Source organism: Gorilla gorilla, chromosome 20, assembly GCF_029281585.2.
Source record: "Gorilla gorilla gorilla isolate KB3781 chromosome 20, NHGRI_mGorGor1-v2.1_pri, whole genome shotgun sequence".
Lineage (NCBI taxonomy): Eukaryota > Metazoa > Chordata > Mammalia > Primates > Hominidae > Gorilla > Gorilla gorilla.
In genome coordinates, this window is record NC_073244.2 from 57,846,037 (window position 1) to 57,869,657 (window position 23,621).

At 52.4% G+C, this 23,621-nt stretch overlaps 2 protein-coding genes across 10 annotated transcripts in view; both read left to right on the forward strand.

Moving 5' to 3' along the window:
- HIF3A (hypoxia inducible factor 3 subunit alpha) overlaps positions 1-8,914 on the forward strand; it is a 46,924-nt gene extending 38,010 nt beyond the window's left edge. For 4 of the 9 annotated variants that reach the window (XM_055369802.2, XM_063701472.1, XM_063701470.1 and 1 more), the window contains 2 exons: positions 416-497; positions 5,013-8,138. In XM_055369802.2, the coding sequence (XP_055225777.1) occupies positions 416-497; positions 5,013-5,110 (180 nt within the window). In that variant the 3' untranslated portion in view covers positions 5,111-8,138. The other 5 variants (XM_004061014.4, XM_004061016.5, XM_004061015.5 and 2 more) reach the window with 3 other exon arrangements.
- A 3,354-nt stretch (positions 8,915-12,268) lies between these two features.
- PPP5C (protein phosphatase 5 catalytic subunit) overlaps positions 12,269-23,621 on the forward strand; it is a 43,644-nt gene continuing 32,291 nt past the window's right edge. Inside the window, exons 1-2 of the mRNA XM_004061018.4 lie at positions 12,269-12,662; positions 19,186-19,427. Coding sequence (XP_004061066.1) covers positions 12,542-12,662; positions 19,186-19,427 — 363 coding nt within the window. The 5' untranslated portion in view covers positions 12,269-12,541. The remainder of the gene's footprint in view (positions 12,663-19,185; positions 19,428-23,621) is intronic.

The following is a 23,621-nucleotide window of genomic DNA, read 5'->3' on the forward strand; positions in this document are numbered from 1 at the left end:
CCTTCCAAAAGCACTAGAATTACAGGCATGAGCCACTGCACTTGCCCTTATTTTTATTTTTATTTTTATTTTCATTAGAGATAGGGTCTCTGTCACCCAGACTGGAATGCAGTGACACGATCATAGCTCACTGCAACCTCAGACTCCTGGTCTCAAGGGATCCTCTCACCTCAGCCTCCTAAGTAACTAAGATTACAGGCACATGCCACCACACCCAGCTAATTTTTAAATTTTTGTAGAGATGAGATCTCACTATCTTGCCCAGGCTGGTCTCAAACATTTGGGCTTAAGTGATCCTCCCAATCCTCTGGCCTCAGCCCCCCAAAGTGCTGGGATTACAGTCACCACGCCCGGCTGTTCCTTGGATACTAATGATGATAATGATGATGGTGGTGGCTTTGTCTCTCTCCCACAGAGTTTCCTTCTGAGAGGAGGACCAGCCCCAGGGAGCCTGCAGGACCCCAGCACCCCACTCCTGAACCTGAATGAGCCCCTGGGTGAGTAGCAACCTGGGTATCCAGAGCCCCAGAGCACCTTCTCCCCCAGGAGGTGCGAGAGGGATGGAGCCATTCCAAAGGTGCTGGGGAACTGTCAGTGCTTGGAGGTGACCTTGGTGGAAATGGCAGCTCCTGTCTCTTCTCTCTTCTCATGGGCACTGTGGAGGAGAGAGGCCCTAAGGGAGGCAGGGGCTCTCCAAGGCTGCCCTTTGGGATGGAAGCCCGAGCCTAGGTCTCTGGAGCCTGCACGCCTATGATCACATTTATTTATTTATTTATTTATTTATTTATTTATTTTTTGAAATGAAGTCTCACTCTGTCGCCCAGGCTGGAGTGCAGTGGCATGATCTCGGCTCACTGCAACCTCCGCCTCCCAGGTTCAAGCGGTTCTCCTGCCTCAGCCTCCCAAGTAGCTGGGATCACAGGTGTGTGCCACCACACCTGGCTAATTTTTGTATTTTTAGTAGAGATGGGGTTTCGCCATGTTGGCCAGGCTGGTCTCGAACTCCTGACCTCAGGTGATCTGCCTGCCTTGACCTCTCAATGTGCTGTAATTACAGGTGTGAGCCACTGCACCTAGCCTAAAAAAATTTTTTTAATTGGCTGGGCATGGTGGTGCATGCCTATAGTTCCAGCTACTCTGGAGGCTGAGGTGGGAGGGTCACTTGAGCCTGGGAGTTCAAGGCTGCAGTGAGCTATGATGATGCCACTGCATTCCAGTCTGGGCAACACAGCGAGACCCTGTCTCAAATAAAAAAGAGTGCAAGAGGGCAGGGTGAGTGTTTCATGCCTGTAATCACAGTGTTTTGGGAGGCTATGGAGGGGAGGATCACTTGAGACCAGGGGTTCAAGACCAGCCTGGGAAACATGGCAAGACCCCGTCTCTACAAAACATTTTTAAAAACCTGGTGGGTGTGGTGGCATGCACCTGTTGTCCTAGTTACTTGGGAGGCTGAGACGGGAGGATTGCTTAAGCCCAGGAGTTCGAGGCTGCAGTGAGCTGTGACTGCACCACTGTACTCCAACCTGGGTGACAGGGCGAGATCCTGTCTCTATTAATTTATTTTCACATTTTTATTTTCTTTCTCTCTCTCTCTTTTTTTTTTTTTTTTTTTTTTGAGACAGAGTCTCACTCTGCCACCCAGGCTGGAGTGCAGCCGTGCGATCTTGGCTCACTGCAGGCTCTGCCCCCAGGTTCATGCCATTCTCTGGCCTCAGCCTCCCGAGTAACTGGGACTACAGGCGCCCGCCACCTCGCCTGGCAAATTTTTTGTATTTTTAGTAGAGACAGGGTTTCACCATGTTAGCCAGGATGGTCTCAATCTCCTAACCTCATGATCCGCCCACCTCGGCCTCCCAGAGTGCTGGGATTACAGGCTTTCTCTTTTTTTTGAGAAGGGGCTCGCTCTGTCACTCAGGCTGGAGTGCAGTGGTGCACTGTCAGCTCACTGCAGCCTCTGTGTCCCCGGGCTCAAGCAATCCTCCCACCTTAGCCTCCCAAGTAGTTGGGACTGCAGGTGGGCACCAGCACACTCGACTTTGTGTGTTTGTGTGCATGTGTGTGTGTGTGTTTAGTAGAGACAGAATTTCACCACGTTGCCCAGGCTGGTCTTGAACTCCTGAGCTCAAGCGATCCACTCGTCTCAGTTTCCCAAAGTGCTGGGATTACAGGCATGAGCCACCACACCAGGCCCCTGTCTCTAAACAAACAGGCCAGGTGCAGTGGCTCATGCCTGGAATCCTAGCACTTTGGGAGGCTGAGGCAGGTGGACCACCTAAGGTGAGGAGTTCAATACCAGCCTGGCCAACATGGTGAAACCCTGTCTCTACTAAAAATACAAAAATTAGCCAGGCACACTGGCAGGCGCCTGTAATCCCAACTACTCGGGAGGCTGAGACAGGAGAATCACTTGAGCCCAGGAGGCAGAGGTTGCAGTGAGCTGAGATCACGCCATTGCACTGCAGCCTGGGCAACACAGCAAGACTCTGTCTCAAAAAATAAAAATATAAATATAAACAAATGAACAAAAAAGAGTGGGAGATGAAAATAAGTGTAATGGGGAAATAATGCATGCAAGGAAAAAGGTTTGGAGTAGGGGGATTTCAGTTTTAAACAGTATGATCAGGGTGGTTTCATTGAGAAGGTGATAGCTGAGCAAAGACCTGGAGTGAGTCCTGACGATATCGGGGGGAAGAGTGTCCCAGGCAGAGAGAACAGCAAATGCAAAGGCCCTTAGGTGGGGACTGTATCTATCTTTTTTGGGGGGTGGGGGGACAGGGTGGGTCTTGCTGTGTTGCCCAGGCTGGAGCACAGTGGTGCAATCACAGCTCACTGCAGCCTTGAACTCCTGGGCTCAAGCGATCCTCCCATCTCAGTCTCCCGAGTAGCTGGGACTACAAGTGCGCTTCATTACGTCTGGCTAATTTTTTAATTTTTGTATAGAAAGAGGTCTTGCTATGTTGCTCAGGCTGGTCTCAAACTCCTGGGCTCAAGTGATCCTCCTGCCTCAGCCTCCCAAAGTGCTGAGATTGTGCCTGGCTGCCTCTGTCTTATTCGGGGAAAAGCAAGGCCAATGTAGCTGAAGCAGAGAGGAGAGAAAGGTGAGGGCTGACTGCATGGAGCCTCTGTGGGGCATTGTGATGGCTTTGAAGTCACCTTGCTTGAGGAGGCTGCCTCAGGGCCTTTGCATATCCTGATCCTTCTGCCTGGAATACTTTTCCCTCTGTTCTTTGCCATGTTACCACATCCTTTAGATCTCAAACCAAATATTACTCCTTACACAAAGCCCTGCCTAACTTCATACGCTCATGGTTTATAACACTCCATAATTACACAGGCCTTTGTGTCATAATTTGATGACTGTCTGTCTTCTCCTTTGGGTATGAGACCTTCAAGGGCAGGGGCCAGGGCTGTCTGGGTCCCTGCTGTTCTCTTCTTTGTGCACATGGGTGGGCGGTGGCTAAGCACAGAGGAAGTTCTCAGCACATATTTGTGAATGAGGAGCTAAGATTCACACACTCGCACCGTGCCTAGCTTTGTGCTAAATCCTCTATGCACCTGATCCAATTGGTGCTTCTCACTGGAGTGTCGGTCCCATAAGGGCAGGGAGATTCATCCATCCTGGTCACTGCTGTGTCTCCAGCACCTGGCACAGTGCCTGACACAAAGTAGGTGCTCAGTAAACGTGTTGGGTTTTTTGTTGTTTCTGAGATAGGTTTTCACTTTGTCACCCAGTCTGGAGTACAGTGGCACAAACACGGCTCACCGCAGCCTCGACCTCCTGGGCTCAAGTGATCCTCCTACTTCAGCTCCCACAAGTAGCTGGGACTGCAGCTATGTGCTATCATGCCTGGCTGATGTTTATATGTTTTGTAGAGACGAGGTTTCACCATGTTGCCCAGGCTGGTCTTGAACTCCTGAGTTCAAGCGATCCACCTGCCTTGGCCTCCCAAAGTGCTGGGATTACTGGTATGAACCACCACGCCCGACAGTAAATATGTTTTGAATGAATAAACTCTCATAAATGAAGTACGTGTGAGTATCCTGGTTTCCCAAGTAACAACAGCTGACTTAACTGCTTTCTCACCAGTACTAGTTATGATTCAAAACACCTTCCATGGATTTACTCATTTATTCCTCACAACAGAGGAGTAAATCAAGAGGGAGGTGCTGTTATTAGCCCGTCTTACAGATGAGGGAACTGAGGCACAGAGAGGTGAAGCCACCTGCCCCAGGTCACACAGCAAGTAAATAGCAATGCCTGGATTCAAACTAGGGCAGCATCTGACTCTGGACTCGGGTTCTTCACCGCAGCCCTGAACACCCCAGAGAGGTTCAGAGAGCAGAACGTGCCCAAGACGTCACTGCCGTTTGAATCCAGACAGGCTTGCCTCACCACCCAGGCTTTTAACTGCCAGGAAGGGGAGACGGGTTGGTGTGGGATATGATGAGGTTTCTCTTCAAATAACCCGATCAATCTTTTATTCTTTAATTCATAGTACCCCCCCACCTTTTTCCCTTCTTCTCCTTTTTTCCTTTTTGCCTTTGTTAAATGCCCAGACACACCACAATACCAGGCGTTATCAATACCAGCTCACATTCCTTTCCTTATTTAAAAAAAGGACTAACTTTCTAACTCATCACAGACACCCCTTCCCCTTTCCTCTCTGCTTTCTTTTACGTGTCCACCTTATCTAAAAAAAAAATCAAATGTTTAGCCAACTGAAATTAGTTTAAATTGTATAACCCGACCCCAGCCAATAAAAAAAAAGTACAAAAACAAGACTTGCGTCAAAAATAAAGGCTCTTGTGCCCCTTTGTTCCAGTGTGCTCTCATGGCAACTAGCCAAAGAGGCACCCCTCTGCGCAAAAGTAAAATTACTAAAAATCCTTTGTTCGAGTGTTCAATTTCCTTAAGATTTTAAACATTATTCCTGACATTGGGGTTATGGTTGTCCTGTGATTTATCTTTCATCTTTTACCTTTCATTTATCATTTATCTTTCATCTTTGCAGGCCTGGGCCCCACACTGCTCTCTCCGTACTCAGACGAGGACACTACCCAGCCCGGGGGCCCCTTCCAGCCAAGGGCAGGCTCAGCCCAGGCTGACTGAGCCGGCTCCTCTCCCCATCTGCCTTCTCCCCCAGAAAGGACCTCAACCACACTCCACGCCGGCAGCCAACGCACAGGATGGGGGCACGAGGAGAGGGGCCCCTCTCTCCTCTATGTGCCCCCTGCCCACCTCGGGCCTACCTCAGCCCTCACCCCTCTGCCTGCTCCCAATCTGGGGGCTCTCTGGGGTGGTCTCAGCTCAGTGACCTCTGGGAGGTGGTCCCTGGCCCCCTCCTCCTTCTCTCAGGATTTCTCTTGGGGTTCTCAATACTTGGTTACCTCATTATCCCTTTCTCTGCCTCTCTTGGCTTTATTTTGGGGAATCAGGGGTGGGGAGGGTTGGGGGGGTCATATCTGTGTTTCCAGGTTCTGGGGAGAACAATGATCCACGGGTCAACGTGATCACGTTTCCTTCTATCCTTCTTGTATTATTATTTTTATTTTTGTCAATTTCATGATATGGTTTTTAATCATGATGAATTGCCTGGGGTCTGTAAGAATGTGGGACTCTGATCTTCCCCCTCCTCAGGTGTCAGTGCGGAGAGGCTCTGGGCCAGACCTCACCCCCAGTGACTTCCGATTGAGGCCAAAGACCCCAAGCTGCCTGCCAGCTCTGCCTGCCCCTTGCGCTCTGGGCTTCCTGCCGCCCCCAGCTTTGCCTGGACACTGACTTCATTCATGGTCCTCCTACTTCAGGGGCAGCCTCCCAGTTCCTCTGCTTCCAAACTATGCAACCTCCAACCTGCTCCAGTTCCAGACTGTATAACCTCTGACCTGCACTGGTTCTAGACCACACAACCTCCAATGTGGTCTGCTTTAGATCACCTTCTTCTTCTTCCTTCTTCCTTCTTCCTCTTCCTCCTGCTCGTCTTCCTCTTCTTCTTCTTTTTTCTTGACAGAGTCTTGCTCTGTCACCCAGGCTGGAGTGCAGTGGCGCGATTTCAGCTTACTGCAGCCTCCGCGCCCTGGGTTCAAGTGATTCTCCTGCCTCAACTTCCCAAATAGCCGGGACTACAGGCATGTGCCACATTGCCCGGCTAATTTTTGTATTTTTAGTAGAGATGGGGCTTCACCACGTTGTCCAGTCTGGTCTCGAACTCCTGACCTCAAGTGCTCCACCTGCCTCAGCCTTCCAAAGTGCTGGGATTACAGGCGTGAGCCACTGCACCCGGCTAGAACTCACTTTCCCCAAATCCCTCTGCTTCGAATTTCACCGTCTTCAGCTCTTTCTAGTTCTGGACCTCACCAGCCTCTCATTCTGCCTGTTTTCAAACCTTACGATCCCCAAAAATTGTCTGGTTCTGGGCCTCTAACTCCCTCTGGCTCTATAGTCTATGACTACCAGATTCTTTTGGTTCTAGAATTCACTAACTTCCTCTGGTTCTAGACCTCTTCCTATAAATGAATCCCTCTTGTTTTAGATCTCACACCCTCCAACTCCCTCTGGTTCCGGATCTTATATTCAGTGATTTCCTCTGGTTCTGGACCCCACAACTCCAAGCTTCCTATTGGTTCCAGTTCTCCTGATCGGTAATACATTTGGTTCCAAATCCAGACCTCTTAATCTCTCTCTTTTTTTTTTTTTTTGAGACAGAGTCCCACTCTGTCACCCAGGCTGGAGTACAGTGGCTCAATCGCGGCTCACTGCAGCCTCCACCGCCTGGGTTCAAGCAATTCTTGGGCCTCAGCCTCCCAAATAGCTGGGATTACAGGCGTGTGCCACCATGCCCAGCTAAGTTTTATATTTTTAGTAGAGACAGTGTTTCACCATGTTGGCCAGGCTGGTCTTGAACTCCCGACCTCAACTGATCCACCCGCCTCAGCCTCCCAAAGTGCTGAAATTACAGGAGTGAGCCACCATGCCTGGCCAGACTTCTTAATTTCTAAATCACTTTTGTTTTAGACCTTATGAGGCTCAGCTTATTCTTCTGCAGTTCTCTATAACCAAGACTCATTTTCTCTCATCAAAAACAAGTACGGAGAGTTTGATGTGTTTATCTCTTTTTTCTTCTTTTTTTTTTTTTTTTCTTTTTTGAGATGGAGTCTCTCTCTGTTGCCCAGGCTGGAGTATAGTGGTGCCATCTAGGCTCACTGCAACCTCCGCCTCCTGGTTCAAGCAATTCTCCTGCCTCAGCCTCCTAAATTGGTGGGATTACAGGAGCCCACCACCACATCCGGCTACCTTTGTGTATTTTTTAGTAGAGACGGGGTTTTGCCAAGTTGGAGGGGCTGGTCTTGAACTCTTGACCTCAGATGATCCACCCGCCTCAGCCTCCCAAAGTGCTGGGATTACAGGCATAAGCCACCGTGCCCGACCCTGTCCTTATCTTATAATAACCAGTTCTTCTAGAACCAGACGATGCTCTAGTTCTCCTAGATTCTGAACCTCATGACCTGTACCACTCACTAGTTCCAGACTACACAACTTCTAGAAGGTGCCACCTCCAGGGTCCTGATTCAAGATCTGGTGATCTGCTGTTTCTCTGGTTCTAGAACTGACTTACAAGTGCCTTCTGATTCTAGACCTCATTCCGTAAGTTCCCTTGGCTCTAGACTTCATCATTTCCAGCTCCTCCTCACTCAAGATCTGACTCCAAATTACCCTGGGTCTAGAATTCAGCCTTCAAATATCTTCTGATTTTAGACTTTGCCTTATACATTTCTCTGGTTTTAGATCTTACCACCCTCAACTCCTTCTGATTCTAGATCTTATGGTTCCCAAATCTCTCTGGTTCTAGAACTCAGATTTTAGGCTTTTGTTTTTCCTTTTTTTTGTTAAAAAAAAAAAATAGAGACGGGGTTTCGCCATGTTGCCCAGGCTGGTCGCGAACTAGTGAGCTCAAGCAATTCTCCCTCCTTGGCCTCACCAAAGTGCTGGGATACAGGCATGAGCCACTGAGCCCAGCCAGGCTTTTTCTAATTCTATGCTTTATTCTATAAATTCCTCTGCTTCTAAGCCTCACAGCTTCCAACTGCCTTTGATTTCAGATCCAAATTCCTCTGATTCTATAATTCAGCCTCCAAATGCTTCTGATTCTGGAATCTAGACTTTTCCCTAAAGATTCCTCTGGTTCTGAATCTTATAACCTCAACTCCCTAATTCCAGACCCCAGCCTCCTAAATCTATTCTGGGCTTCCCACCCCACTGAACTTACCCAATTCCTTCTTTCAGTCTTAAGTCTTCCCATTCTAGACCCCTATCCTCTAGGCTGTGCTGCTCCTGGACTTCATGCCTCTCCATTCTCATTGCCTACAATCTTTGTGTCCCAGAACCCCCTCCACTTCCCACCCCAGCCCTCCAGACATGCACTTACCTTGACTTTACCCCACATGTTTGGGGCACCTGGGGCTCCCTCACCCCTTGGATGGTTTGCAATCTGAAGACTTCTCCAGCCACACAGGCACATGCACAGGCATGGTGCTGTCTGCATATTGCCAGGTGGGGAGAGAAGCCAGGACCCCTCAGCTGTCTGCCACCATCTATGTGCCTCCCTTACCCCCCAGCTTTCTTTCTACAGATGGTGCTACTCTTGATCTCCCACAGGAAAAGGCCTCCCCCCTTCTTAGCCCCATTTACCCCGTTTGTGGAAGGCACTGCTCGCTCTGTTTTGTCAGAGAGTGGCCTATCCAGATTGGTGCTATGGCGGGGTCTGACCCCTCCCTCCTCCCTCTGGAGGTGATGTGGGCCCTCAATGGAGGGAATTGTGCTGGGCTAGGGAAAGGGGAGGGACTAGACTGGCCACACTGGCTCTGAAACTCACCAATCTCTATACACCATAAAGACCTCACCTTGGTAGGCACCAGAGCTCTGCGTGTTGACTCATCTTTTGGATCTCCTCTGGGAGTGTGGGTGCACTGGTGGCTGAGTGTCTTTCTTTTTTCCTTCCTTCCTTCCTTCCTTCCGCTCTCTCTCTTTCTTTTCTTTTTTTTTTTTTTTCTTGGAGTCTCACTCTGTTGCCCAGGCTGGAGTGCAGTGGCACAATCTCTGCTCACTGCAACCTCCACTACCCAGGTTCAAGCGATTCTCCTGCCTCGGTCTCCCAAGTAGCTGGGATTTCAGGCATGTGCCACCACACCCAGCTAATTTTTGTATTTTTAATAGAGACGGGGTTTCACCACATTGGTCAGGCTGGTCTCGAACTCCTGAACTCAGGTGATCTGCCCGCCTCGGCCTCCCAAAGTGCTGGGATTGCAGGCATGAGCCACCATGCCAGGCCCTTTCTTTCTTTCGAGACAGGGTCTCACTATCTCACCCAAGCTGGAGTGCAGTGGTGTGATCACGGCTCACTGCAGCCTCCTGGGCTCAAGCAATCCTCCCATCTCACCCTTCCTGGTAGCTGGGACTACAGGTGCATGACACGAGGCCCAGCTAATTATTTTCATTTTTTTGTAGAGACAGAGCCTTACCATGTTGCCCAGGCTGGTCTCAAACTCCTGGGTTTAAGCGATCCTCCTGCCTCAGCCTCCCAAAGTTCTAGGATTATAGGCTTGAGCCACTGCACCAGCCCCATGTTACTTTCTGATTCTGTGTATCTGTATGTGTGTGTGTGCGTGCACACGAGTGTGTGCACAGTGTCATTCTGTGTATGTGTATGGGTCTTCGTGACATTCTGTGAACCTGTGTTGCAGCGGGTGGGTGGGGTTGTGATTCCTTCTACAAGTGCATATTAGTATCTGGGTGCAGTGATTCTGCCTTATGTGTGTTTCTGGTTATTTTGGGTTTCTGTGTTTCTGAGTGTGGAAGGTGCTGTGATTTTTTTTTTTTTTTTTTTTTTTTTGCCTATGTATGTCTGTATGATATGATTCTGTGTACATGTGTGGGATTGCTTGATGCTGTAATTCTGGGTACCAATGTGTGTGTGACATGATTGCCCATAGTTAAGTGAGCATGTGTGTGCAAGAGTGTGTGTCCATGGACTCATGTGCAGGTGGGTGTGTCTGTTGTCATGTACGTCACTCTCATAACCCCCCATACAGGGTTGCACATAGGAATCTCTTCAAGGGAAGAAAAACACTCTCAAGCCTTTGCACTTCCTATTCTTCTGCCTGAAATGCCTCTCTCCCTTCCCCTCTCCCCTCACTTGGTTACCTCCTACTCATATTTCACATCTTGGTTTAGGTACCAGCTACTCCAGGAAGCCTTCCCTGCCTGCTCCAATTGGGTAAAGTGCCCCTAAAAGCTCGCCTTGGAAGCCCCCTCCCATCACAGCACTAGGCACTCTGCCCAACTCTGAATATTTGTTTTGTTTTATTTGTTTTTTGAGACAGAGTCTCACTCTGTAGCCCAGGCTGTCGTGCAGTGGCGTGATCTCGGCTCACTGCAGCCTCCGCCTCCTAGGTTCAAGCAATTCTCCTGCCTCAACCTCCCTAATAACTGGGACTATAGGTGCGCACCATCATGCCCAGCTAAATTTTTGTATTTCTGGTAGTGACGGGGTTTTGCCATGTTGGCCAGGCTGGTCTTGAACTTCTGACCTCAAGTGATCTGCCTGCTTTGGCCTCCCAAAGTGCTTCGATTACAGGCATGAGCTACCATACCCAGCCCACTTTGAGTATTTGTGATGGAGTGAATATAAAAGTACTACTCTGTGTCAGGCTCCCTGACAAATGCTGTACTCATGTTATCGAACTCTCCTCTAATCCTGTATGATGGGGATAATTATTATCCCCACTTTACAGAGGTTGAAACTGAGGCTTAGAAGAGGGTGATCACTTGCCCAAGGTCACAGAGTCAGGAAGGATTCCGCTGACTCAAATCCACTATGGCAGCTCCTTTTCCCCCAACCCCAAAACAAACAATACGAACAAACAAAAGAAAAATTTACTAACCCACCAAGATGGGCTCTGGCACCTACAGAGGCAGTAGAGTGGCAATGAAGGACATAGGAATTAGATGGGATTCCTGATCCTGGCTCTGTCACCTTCTTATGTTGTTGTGACCTTCGTCAAACACCTCTGCAAGTCTGTGTCTTTATCTGTAAAATGGAGATGATACTAATATCTGCCCTTTAGGGTGATTGTTGGTTGTGCTTGGGGCCAGTAGGAGAGATGGGGTTGGACTAACAAGAGGTTTGGGAGTGGGATAGATAGGTTTAGGAGTGTGCTTCCAGGAGGGGATCCAGAGCCTTACAGGACTTAGTGCTACATGAGGGCTTAGAAAGGACAGACTGGAAGGGTGTACGGCGGGTGGGGATTGGCAAAGGGGTGGAATCTGGATATTAGACTATTCAGCCTGAGGTTAAGACTATTCAGGGTCTCCTAATCAGGAGTTTGGGTTTTCTCCTAAGGGTGCTGGGGCCATGGAAGCCTGGGAGCGAGAGTGTGCCACGGTTTTATCATGTCTTAGAAAGATCCCTCGGCCGGGCGCGGTGGCTCACGCCTGTAATCCCAGCACTTTGGGAGGCCGAGGCGGGCGGATAGCTTGAGGTCGGCAGTTCGAGGCCAGCCTGGCCAACGTGGTGAAACCCGTTTCTACTAAAATACAAAAATTAGCCGGGCATGGTAGCGGGCGCCTGTAATCCCAGCTACTTGGGAGGCTGAGGCAGAAGAATTGCTTGAACCGGGAGGCGGAGGTTGCAGTGAGCCTAGATGGCGCCACTACACTCCAGCCTGGGCGACAGAGGGAGACTCCCTCTCAAAAAAAAAAAAAAAAAAAAAAATGTGAAGGGTAAACTGGAGGGAGGCAGAGTGCATGCAATCAATGCTGTGATCTCAGACAAGAGAATCTGTAAAAACACAAACAGGAGAGTTTATTTGAAGATTCAGGATTTGGGAAGCTGAACACAGGAAGAAAGGAGATGGTGCAACACACTTCTAAGCCCTGCTCAGGACTTGAAATCCAGAGTGCCTTCAGTTAAAAACTCAAACACTGACCCTCAAGGTTGGACCCTTTTTGGCTTGAGAAACCACTCATTTTTCAGAGATGGGTAACTGAGACCCTAGAGAGGAAGGGAAGATTTGTTCAAGGTCACACAGGTAGTCGACAATAGGGCTCGACGCCCGGGTCCGGCTCCGCGTAGGGCATGGCGCTGCCTTGCAAAACAGCCACACCCGCCAGCGACATTCACAACCCACCCCCCAACCCTAGAGGACAGCGGGGAAATCCCACTTTCAGAACCGAGAAACTTTTTACAGCCTTGGAACACGGTAACTTTGGGAGGAGAGGCCACACCAGGTCTGTTTCCCCGCGCGCCCCTTCTCTCATTCCCTATTGGCTCTCTCTACCAGGGGTACCGTCTGGGGAACCTCTGGTCACCTTGTCCTCCGCGCGCTCTATGGCGAAAGGGACCTGCGCAGGCGCGTGAAGGGCGCCTTCAGGGCCCGCGCTTTACGACACTTGTGCGGCAGCGGCGGCGGCCACCCGGCGCTCCTTCGCGACGGTTCGGCCGGGTGCCGCTGGCGGCCGTTGCCAGGGTAGGGGTCGCTTTGCGGCATGGCGATGGCGGAGGGCGAGAGGACTGAGTGTGCTGAGCCCCCCCGGGACGAACCCCTGGCTGATGGAGCTCTGAAGCGGGCAGAGGAGCTCAAGACTCAGGCCAATGACTACTTCAAAGGTGCGCCCGCCTGGCAGGGAGGGTGGACAGTGGCCCAGGCTGAGGGGTGCCGGGCCCGCGCGGAACCATAGCAACGCGGAGCTGCAGCCTGGGCGCGGGGCAGACACTACCAAGTGACCGGGCGTGGGGAGGCCCAGGATGGCGCTGCCAAGGGGCGACATAGGGGGCTTCGGAGAGTGATACCTAGGAGTGGCGTGCGGAGCGGGTGCTACTCAGTGGAGAGACTGAGGAGGGCGCCACCAATTGTGGGGCGAGAGGGGGACTGGAATGAGGGCGCTACCAAACGTGAGGCCTGTAGAGGGCGCTACCAGGCAGTGACATGTGGTGGGGGAGTGATTGATGGCGCTACCAAATGGGGAGTCCTGGGGTGGGTGCCGCCAAGTCGGGGGTAGAGGAGGCACAGTCCCAATAGAGAAGGCAATCGTGGGGGTGGGGAATGGATCATTAGATGGGGGGAACAAGGAAGTAGGAGATTTGGGCTGACCCGAGGAAAAGGAATGTGATGGTGGGGGCCTTGGGAGTAGGGGTGGGGATCCCTAAGAATAGTATCACTTAGAATATTGAGAGTCAAGTGTGGGGCACCCATTCATTCATTAATTCAACAAATATTTATTGAGTACCTGTTATGTGCCAAGGACTGTGCTTGACTTTGGGGATATAGCAGTGAATGAGACAGATGTGGTCCTGTCCTTAGCTTGTAATTTTGCAGGTGAACCAGACATGAAAAAAAAAAAAAACCATGTAAATAAGTAAAATACTTAAATTGTGATGAGTGCTTTGAAAGCAAACCAGCAGTGTGATGAAGTAGAGAATAAGGGTTGGAGGCTACTTTAGATAGGGTAGTGGGGGAAGGCCTTACTGAGCAGGAGGCGTTTAAGCTGAAACTCACAGAGGGAGAACTGGAGAGGAGTGTTCCAGGGAGGTAAAGCAGCCTGTGCAAAGGCCCTGGGATGGGGAATGAAAGGATACTGGCATGGCTGGGGCTTTGGCTACTTAGGGGGAGACCAATAACAAGATGAGATTAGGACAGAGGCCAGATCGTGCAGGGTCTCCCTGAGTCATTGCAAAGACCAGTTTGGAATTTTTTTTTTTTTTTTTTTTTTTTTGAGACGGGAGTTTTGCTCTTGTTGCCCAGGCTAGAGTGCAATGGCTCAATCTCGGCTCACTGCAACCTCCGCCTGCCTGGTTCAAGCGATTCTCCTGCCTCAGCCTCCCGAGTAGCTGGGATTATAGATGCACACCACCATGCCCAGCTAATTTTTGTACTTTTAGTAGAGACGGGGTTTCGCCATGTTGGCCAGGCTGGTGTCGAACCTCTGACCGCAGGTGATCCGCCCATCTCGGCCTCTCAAAGTGCTGGGATTACAGGCATGAGCCACCACGCCCGGCCCTACAAGAAGACACATTGAGTAAGTAAATGGGCCAGTCTGGACTGGAGAAGAATTTGGGCGTGATCAAACTATGGTTGGGAATGGATGAGATCATCTAGTAAGAGGGTCTAGAGGGGGGACTTAGGACAGAACCCAAATGGAAGAGGGTGAGGCTAAGGAGGAGCACTTAGTGAGGTGGAAAAGAAGCCAGGAAAGGTGTCGGGAAGGCTGAGAGAAGACAGCGCTTCTAGAACAAGGAGCTGGTGCCTTTAGTCCGATGCTGCCAAGGCAAGCACTGGCCATTGGCTTTGGCTCCATGGATGCTGGTAGTGATGTTGACAGGAGCAGTTATTGGGGAGTGATGGGGGTGATGCAGCCAGGAGGTGCTGAAGAGTGAATGGGAGGGGAGGAAGTGGAGACAGCAAATGTTAAGTGTTAGGAGTATTAGTTCTGAAGGGGAGTGGAGAAATGGGGGAGGGTGGTAAGACGAGAACGTGCACAGGAGTTCGAGACCAACCTGGCCAACATGGTGAAACGTCGTCTCTGCTAAAAAAATTAGTCGGGTGTGGTGGCACACACCTGTAGTCCCAGCTACTTGGGAGGCTGAGGCAGGAGAATCACTTGATCCTTGGAGGCAGAGGCTGCAGTGAGCCAAGATCACACCACTGCATTCCAGCCTGGGCAACAGACTCTGTCTCAAGAAAAAAAAAAAAAAAGAGAGAACATGCAGTGTCAGGGAAAGATGGATTTTTTGTAAGGATGGAAGAGAGTAGAGTCCAATAGAGATGGAGAATTGATTCTGCACGGGAGAGGGGAGACTTGCAGCAGCAAAACCCTGGAGAAGGTGGAGGTGGGAAGGATCTGGAGCCCTGGAAGAGAGTTGGCCTCCAACGGGAGCAGAAGCAAAGTGTGGAGAAGTATGATCCGGTGGGAGCCGTGAAAGGGAGGTAGGACCAGTGAGAGATGAGGCCAGAGGTAGAACCTTGGAAGTCAGATTGGGGAATATGGGTGTCATCCTGGGGGTGGTCGATGCCATGGGAAGTTTCAAGAGCAGGGTGCTGTGGTTCAGTTAGTGTTCAGAAAAGATCCCTGGCTGCCATGCAGAGACTGGACTCCAGGGTAAGACAGGAAGGAGTCTAGATTAGTGGACAGGTGAGGGGTGGTGATCGCCAGCCAGGCTGGAGGGAAAGAAATAGATTCAAGAAGTGTTTCAGGGAGGAAGAGAGAGTGGCTGCCTGGAGAGAGGGTGGATGGTACTCCAGGCAGGGAAAAAAAAACAAAAACAGGTGGCAAAGGCCCAAAGGTGAGCAGAGCCTGGCATGGAGGCCATAAGTGGGGCCACAGCGTAGGAGGCTTTAGGAGGTTATGATGAGTTTGCGGGGAGCAGATTGCGCAGGGCTGTGGGAAGGAGCCAGGGCTTTCTGGGGTGGGGTGGCGGTGGGGGGTGGGGCTCTGGGGAGCCCTGGGAGGTTCTGAGTAGGGAAAGGGCAGGGTCAGGTTTGTGTTTTAGGAACACCCCTCTGAAGGGGCAGGACAAGAGGCTGCGAGGCCAGGTGGAGGCTGAGCCAGGAACCTGGGAAGGAGAGGCCAGACCAGGGCTGGGTGGGGCTGGAGGGTGAGAAGGGAGTGGCTGAATCTGAGAGATGTTCAGGAGGCTGACTTGGCAGAATAAGTGAAGTGACTACGGGGCTTTGGGGGCTGAGGGATGGAGAGGAGTCCAGGATGAGGCTGTCTCAGCTGGGTGATGGGGTGGAAGGTGGAATTCCCTGGGATGGGAGCAGCCTGCATGGGGGTTGCTGCTGAGGCCGCATCAGAATTCTGGGCCACAGCAGCCATTGGAGGAGCCTGTTGACCCCCAGGACCTGGGATCCAGGCTCTCAGGAGTCCTGGGGCTGGGCAGGCAGCCAGAGGGGCCTGGCACTGAGCTGGCACGGAGGAGAACGGCCCTGCTGGCCCAGGCCCCTTGCTGTCTGTCAGGCAGTAGCAGGCACAGAGCCCCAGGCTCCAGGGCTGTGGGAATAACAATAAAAAAGAATAATGACAGCTCACCTTAATTGAGCCTTGTGGTGGCCAGGTACGCTGTGGGGTTTAATCCTCCCCGGGGGCTGGGAGATGGCTAGGAATGGCCCTGTTTGTTTTATAAAGGAAGCAAGGCTCGGAGAAGTGAAACCACTCGCCCAAGGTCAGAGTGTGTGAGCAGCAGGGCCCGGATATCCCCTTCCTCGCCACGTGCTTGGCTCCCATGTTCAGGTTCCTCCCAGAGCTGTACTGGCCCTGTTGAGGAGAAGAGGGGCCCCAGCAGGGAGAAGAGAGGTCCCAGGGCTCAGAGGACTGTCCCCTCAACTGTGGCTGGTTGCTCTGTAAGTTCAGGCCTATTCCAGAAATCCTGGGGGCAGAGCCTCGTCCCCCGTCTCATGTCTGAGTCTAAGGGAAGTGTCTCAACTGTCTTCCCCTCTCTGTGGGCCTCAGTGCCCCGCTTCTGTAAAATGGGGGGTGGGGGCTTATGCTTAACCCCTAAGGCGGCTCCAGGTATAAGAGCTTGTGGGGAGGAAGCAGGCCATGGTTGAGAGCTCAGGCTGCCTGGGTTCAAACCCTGTGTCTTCCTCTACCTGCTTGATGACGCCTGGACAAATGACTTAACCTCTCTGGGCCTCTGTTTCCTTGCATCGAAAATGGGGAATGTCTTGAGGCTTAAATATGGTCCTGTTTGTAAAGCGCATAGAACAGGGCCAGGATATGGCATGTGGGTCGACCCGTGGAGTACAGGCTCCTCCCATTTCCTCTTGTTCCCTTCACTTCCTCCCTTCATTTAGTCATTCACGCATTCACTTCTTTTGCCTGCTTCTTTTGCTGCAGCCAGTTTTCTTACACAAGTTCGTAAAACCCTCACGGCCACCCAGTGAGGCAGAGCTCAGAAAGAGGAGGCTGTTTGCCTGCAGCCTCGAGTTAGAGATCTGCAGAGCCGGGTGGCAGGCCCTGAGACTCCAGGCTCCCCTCCCTGTGCCAGTGGAGTAACAGCTGCCCCATCAGGAGCGCGGGCCAGGCGGCCTCTGGACCACAGCCAGGAGGCCTGAAGGAGTCCTCGAAGGTGCTGGCATTCCAGGGAGGGTCGGTCAGATCTGGGCTGCCCGGTTCTGCCCTTGCTTGTTTTTGGGAAGTCCCGGGCCCTGCCCTCCTGGGGCTTACAGCTCTGGAGGGACACACTCATTACTTAACAGTGACGATGAGAGTGGACAGGGCTGGCACAGGAGAGCCCAGGGGCTGGGGCAGCCCAGTCGGGGGCCTGACCCAGCCTGGGAGTAAAGGAGGGCTTCCCGGAGGAGGGGACATGTGAGCATTTGAAAGATTGCCAGGAGTTAGCCTGGCAAAGAGGATTGTTGTTAGATTGTTGCTGGCCACATCCCCAGGACCCGGCTTCTCCCTTCTGTAATGTCAGTCCTCATCTCTCTCTGCATCCCTCCTTCCTTTCCCTCTGGAGCCACTCATGGAGCCTGGGACTCTCTTCTTCCATCTCTTCACCCAACTGACTCCCATCCTCCAGGTCTCAGCCCCAGTGTCCCCTCTAAGCTGCCCCAACCCTAAACACTGGGCACCACTGTCTAGGGATGGATCTGTCTCCTCCACTGGATGGTAAGCCCTGGGAGGGCAGGGCTGTGTGTAGAAGGACTCTTGGAGTGCTGTTAAGAACATTAAAATGGGAGTGAGGGTGGGGACTCTGTTCAGGGCTGCTGGTAGAAGGACTCTAGGAAACCCTAGTCCACAGGGGGTTCCTCAGTAGCCCAGGGATACCCAGGTAGTAAGAGGCAGAGCTAGGGACTGGGCCCAGGCCACCTACTCCTGCCTCTGTGCTTACCCCTGTGCCACGCTCCTGCCCAGAGGTCACCATGGCATGGGGCGTGAGAGTGGGAGACTTTTGGTCTTGGCCTGGCTCAGAAGGCCCACTTGTCGGCCAGGCGCGGTGGCTCACGCCTGTAATCCCAGCACTTTGGGAGGCCAAGGCAGGAGGATCACGAGGTCAGGAGATCGAGACCATCCTGGCTAACACGGTGAAACCCCGTCTCTACTAAAAATATAAAAAATTAGCCGGGTATGGTGGCGGACGCCTATAGTCCCAGCTACTCGGGGGGCTAAGGCCGGAGAATGGTGTGAACCTGGGAGGCGGAGCTTGCAGTGAGCGGAGATCGTGCCACTGCACTCCAGCCTGGGCGACAGAGCAAGACTCCATCTCAAAGAAAAAAAAAAAGAAGGCCCACTTGTCACCTGCTGTGTGACCTTGAGCACCGGCCTTTCTTCCCTGAGCTTCAGTCCCCAGATTTGGAGATGGGGGTTAATGCAGTTTCCCTGGGCTTGTGAGAGTTCAGTGAAGGGGGCCTGTGTACTAAAGCCCTGCATGGCTCTGGTACATCACGGCCCCCAGTGGGGACAAGCCTCTAAGGCTGTTTAAGCCTTGGCTCTCCTGCCTGTCAAATGGGCACGAGGGAGGGATCAAGCCTGGCTCTGCAGGTGCAGACAGGGCATTTGACCTTGAGCAAGACCTCCATGGCTTGTCTGTAAAGTGAGCACCAGATGGTCCGTACTCCCGTGGAGACATGAGGATTCCACAGGTCACGAGGTAAAGTGCAGGGTACAGCTGTAGCTCATCTCAAATAAAATCCGACCTCTCCTCCTTGGCCAGATGTCACATCCTGTCACTCCACACTTAGAACATCAGTGTCCAGACCTCACTGTGGCTGCCCGGGGCCCAGGGATCTGTCCCACCAGCCTCCCTGCCTCATCTGTCCTCCCCCTGCCCACTCCACCCAGCTGCCTCAGCTCTCACTGGCCCTCAGACAAGGCTCAACTGCCTCTGGGCCTCTGCACCTGCTCTTCTTGCTATCGGAGTGCTCTTCCCTCAGTCTGCTGCAAGTGCACAGCTTGGGGCTGGAGGGGTGGGCGGGCGGGTGTGTGGAGTCCTGGAGACTGTGGCCGAGAGGACGAGCCCTGAGCTAGGTTGGTTGGGACAGGCAGGAGGGGCAGGCTGAAGAGATGTCTCTGGGCTCAGGGTAGCCCTCAGCTTCCCCATCTGTGAACAGGGAGACTGGGCGTCACCCAGCCCAGGGCCTGTCCTCGCAGGGTTGGGGCACTGCCTCATGCCTCTTCTTCTGTCTCCGCAGCCAAGGACTACGAGAACGCCATCAAGTTCTACAGCCAGGCCATCGAGCTGAACCCCAGCAATGCCATCTACTATGGCAACCGCAGCCTGGCCTACCTGCGCACCGAGTGCTATGGCTACGCGCTGGGAGACGCCACGCGGGCCATCGAGCTGGACAAGAAGTACATCAAGGGTTATTACCGCCGGGCTGCCAGCAACATGGCACTGGGCAAGTTCCGGGCCGCGCTGCGAGACTACGAGACGGTGAGCTGGGGAGTGGGCCAGGCCTGGCACCTGAGCCAGGCAGATACTGAGGGCTGGGCTGGCGGGAACGGGTGTGAGGAGCCATTCACTCCTCTACTTACCACTCAGACAGCCAGCAAGTGCCTGTGGGGCCTTGGGCCCAGGCCAGAGTGCCCAGGCCACAGCTCTGCTCAGCCATCTCACATTTTGTGACCCTGAGCCAGTTACCCCGCCTCGCCACACCTTCCTTTCCATATCCGTGAAATGAGGAGAACAAGAGGATCAGCCTCAAGGGTAGCGGTGAGGAAAAGTGAGCTTTTGCCTTTCACACGAGTAGACCAGTACTTGGCCCGGGGTCAGTGTCCTGTGATTGTTCACCTGATGGTTACTGTCATTGTTAGTGCTGGTGCTGGACAGGAGCCACACAGCCTCTCTTCTGGTGGAGCTTGTCTTTCAGGGGCAGGCAGAAAACCCACTACTGAGTAGGTTAGCAGAATAATTGCAGGTGAGGATCTGCACTTTGAAGAAAAGAGGAAGGGCAGTCGGGCACAGTGGCTCACGACAGTAATCCCAGCACTTTGGGAGGCCAGGGTGAGAGGACTGCTTGAGCCCAGGAGTTTAAGACAAGCCTGGGCCACATAGGGAGGAGACCTCATCTCTACAAAAAATACAAAAATTAGCCAAGCGTGGTGGCACGCACCTTTAGTCCCAGCTACTCAGGAGGCTGAGGCAAGAGGATTACTTGAGCTCAGGAGCTCAAGGCCGCAGTGAGCTATGCTCTCACCACTCCACTCCAGCCTGGGCGACACAGTGAGACCCTGTCTCAAAAAAAAAAAAAAAAAAAAAAAAGAAACAAAACAGGAAGGGTGATACGCTGCCAGGGACAGCATACAGTGATATGCTGATGAGGGAGAGGACCTAGGGCACAGTGAGAATTCGCTAGTGCCCTCACCCACCTAATGAAAATCCTGACGGTATGAGGCTCTGCAGAGCGAGCACACACCTTCACACCAGGTGTGCTCTGCATCTTCCTTCAGGGAGGCTGGCTGAATCATTACAGCACCCTGGGACGTGGGAACTGGGATTACTCCCCTTGCACAGATGAGGAAACAGTCCCTAAGGGGTGAAGTCACCTGCCCAGTGACCCCCACCTGGTTAGTGGCAGAGCTGGGATTTGAACCCAGGAGGTCTGGCCCTCAGGGCCTTATCTCTCCCACCTCAGAGTTCGCTCCCTGAGATGGGGCCATGCGCTTGTCCTGCGCATGGGGATGGTGCAGCAGGGGACTTGGTCAGTGTGTGTCGAGAGGATTGTTATCCTGCCCCCACACACAGACACACTTCACTCCCTCCTTCCCTTGCAACCATCACACTGGGAGCTGCTTCTGTCGTGTAGGGAGGGGCAACCAGGGAGCTGGGAGCCGCGAGTCTGCAGTTGGTCGCGGGGCTGAGAAGCACGAGTCTGCAGTCGGTGGAGCCAGCTCAGACACTGTCCTGGCTGTTGGCCGCTGGCCTGGGGTGGAGGGTGGACTTCAGGCCAGGTGAAGGCTTGAGCTAAGCATGAGTCCAGGGGACACATGTTAGGATGGGGGCAGAGATGTGGCAGGGGGTTAGGGCGACACCTAGAAGGGTGGGGGCAGGGGCAGTAGAGCAGAGGCCTTCCCAGCTTGGGCTCTCAAGCCATTCTTGGCCAAGCCCCTCCCTCATTGTCTCTTCCTGTCCTCATCTAGAAAATGGTGACAAGAGGAGTGGCCGCCTCCGGATGGCTGTGGCTGTGATGACATGGTTGAGTAAAGGTCACGAGCTGCAGGGCTCAGTAATGAGTAACCAAGGACAGTCGGTGTTGGGTTGGGGCAGGGCTCCAGGTGGGAAGGGGGCCTGGGGAGACAGTGGGGCAGAAGAGAGGAGCCCCAAGGACAGGTTTAGGGCAGGGTCTTCATCTCGTGTGGGGCTGCAGGAGCATCTTTCCCCAGGGTAAGGAGCAGGGGCTGCAGGCAGGGTCTTCGTCAAGTGTGGGGCTGCAGGAGTGTCTTTCCCCAGGGTAAGGAGCAGGCTTTTCAAGGCTCTGGCCCAGTCTAGGGCCCAACCCCGCATACTCCCTGAGGCTGGGCTGGTTGGCTTGAGCCATCTTGTGGGTGTGCCACGTCTGAGCTGTGTCCCAGGCCTGGCGGATGGCAGGGAGGGTTGAGGGGGTGGGGAATTCAGAGTCTTTTACAGAATACCCAGCACCTAAATTGTCATGGCCCATTTCCCCATGGGGGCTCTCCCAGCAGCATTGGGGACCCCCACATGAACATGAGGGCTTACCTGTCATCAGGCCATCCATATGCCTGCAGGCCTTCAGCCTTGCTCCTTTCTGCGCAGTTCTTCAGGCTCCATGTGCCCTGGGGCAGTTCATCTTCCCAAGACTCTACCTCCTGCTTGCTGGATGCTAGAGTTTCCTCCTAGACCAGAAGCTCGCCAGGGAAGCAGAGCAAAGACGTGACCTTGGCCTTGGGCGGGGGAGCTCCCCTTAGCCTCGGTTTCCTCAGCTGTCTGCTCACTCTGGGCCCAGCACTGCTGGGAGCCCTTTGTGCACCTGAATTCAGCCTGAATTCAGACTGAGGCCTAGAGAGGAGATGTCCCTCCTCCAAGGTCACCCAGCAGGGAAGTGGCAGAGCTGAGACTTGAACCCCTAGTCCATGCTTGTAACTGTTTCTGGGCCACAATCAGTTGAATAGCTTCAGCACTTTTGTCTTCATCAAACAGAGAAGAAAAAACGGTTCATTGTTTGGAGGAAGTGTGTATAAATATTGTTTTGTGGAAATGACTTTTCATTTACACAAGTACAGATGAGTGATGGGTGTGATATAAAAATCCCTATTTTACATGTGGGCTGCAGGCAGAGAGTCTGCGGTCACCAGTGCAGGGGCTAGATGGGGCAGGCTCTGGGCTCAGGACGCCTAGGTTCACAGCCAGCTCAGATTGGGTAGCAGCTGCATGGCTCCTAGTGCCTTTTTTCTCAGCCTCAGTGTCCTCATCTGTTAAAGGAGGTGAGAATATAGGAATAACAACCAAAGTGTTTTTTCTTTGTTTTTGTTTTTTGTTTTTTGTTTGAGAGAGAGTCTTGCTCCGTCACCCAGGCTGGAGTGCAGTGGCACAAATCTTGGCTCACTGCAACCTCTGCCTCTTGGGTTCAAGCGATCCTCCCACCTCAGCCTCCCAAGTAGCTGGGGCTACAGTCGTGTGCCATCAAGCCCGGGTAATTTGTGTAATTTTTGTGGAGATGGGGTTTCACCATGTTGCCCAGGCTGGTCTCAAACTCCTAGGCTTAAGGAATTTGCCCACCTTAGCCTCCCAAAGGGCTGGGATTACAAGCATGAGCCATGGCACCCGGCCCCAAAGTGTTTTTTCTATTCCCTCAGTCAACAGTTACACAGAAAGTTTCTGTGACCACTGGTCACGAAAGGGAGTGGAGGTCTCTCCCTACCGGCAACCAAGCAGTCGATTCTGCAGTGGACACCAGCTGGGTGTTCTCTAATTGAATTAATTCTGACACTATCTGTCCAGAGATAGCATTAGATTCCACAGGTTGAGGACTTAGTCCCCACTTGTCCCTTATTTCTGCTGCTGATCACAAGACCTAGGTTATTTTGCCGGTGATTCTGACTGACTGGCTGTTAATTAGGGTTCCTGTGACCCACTCCTTGGGTTCAATTGATTTGCTAGAGAACTCCCTCATGGAATTCAGAGAAACACATTTACCAGCTTATTATAAAGGCTGCTACAAAGGATACAGATGAGATGCGCAGAGCAACGTGTGGGATGGAGTGCAGAGCTTCCGCGCCCTCTCCTGGAGCACCACTCTTCAGGAACCTCCATGTGTTCAGCTATTCGGAAGCTCCCTGGACTCAGTCCTTTTGGGTTTTTATGGAAGCTTCATTATGTAGACATGATTAATTATACCATTGGCCACTGGTGATCAACTTAACCTTCAGCCCTTCTCCCCTCCCGGAGGTTGGAGGGTGGGGCTGAAACATTCCAACCTTACAGGCCCACTTTGGTCATTCCAGTGACCAGCTCCCATCCTGAAGCTACATAGGGGTGGCTAGCCATTAGTCAACACATGAGCATGCAAAAATACACATCATTTTGGAGATTCCAAAGATTTTAGGAGTTATGTGCCAGAAAACAGTACATGATGAATATCAAACCTGTATTTCACAGTACCGCTGGCCA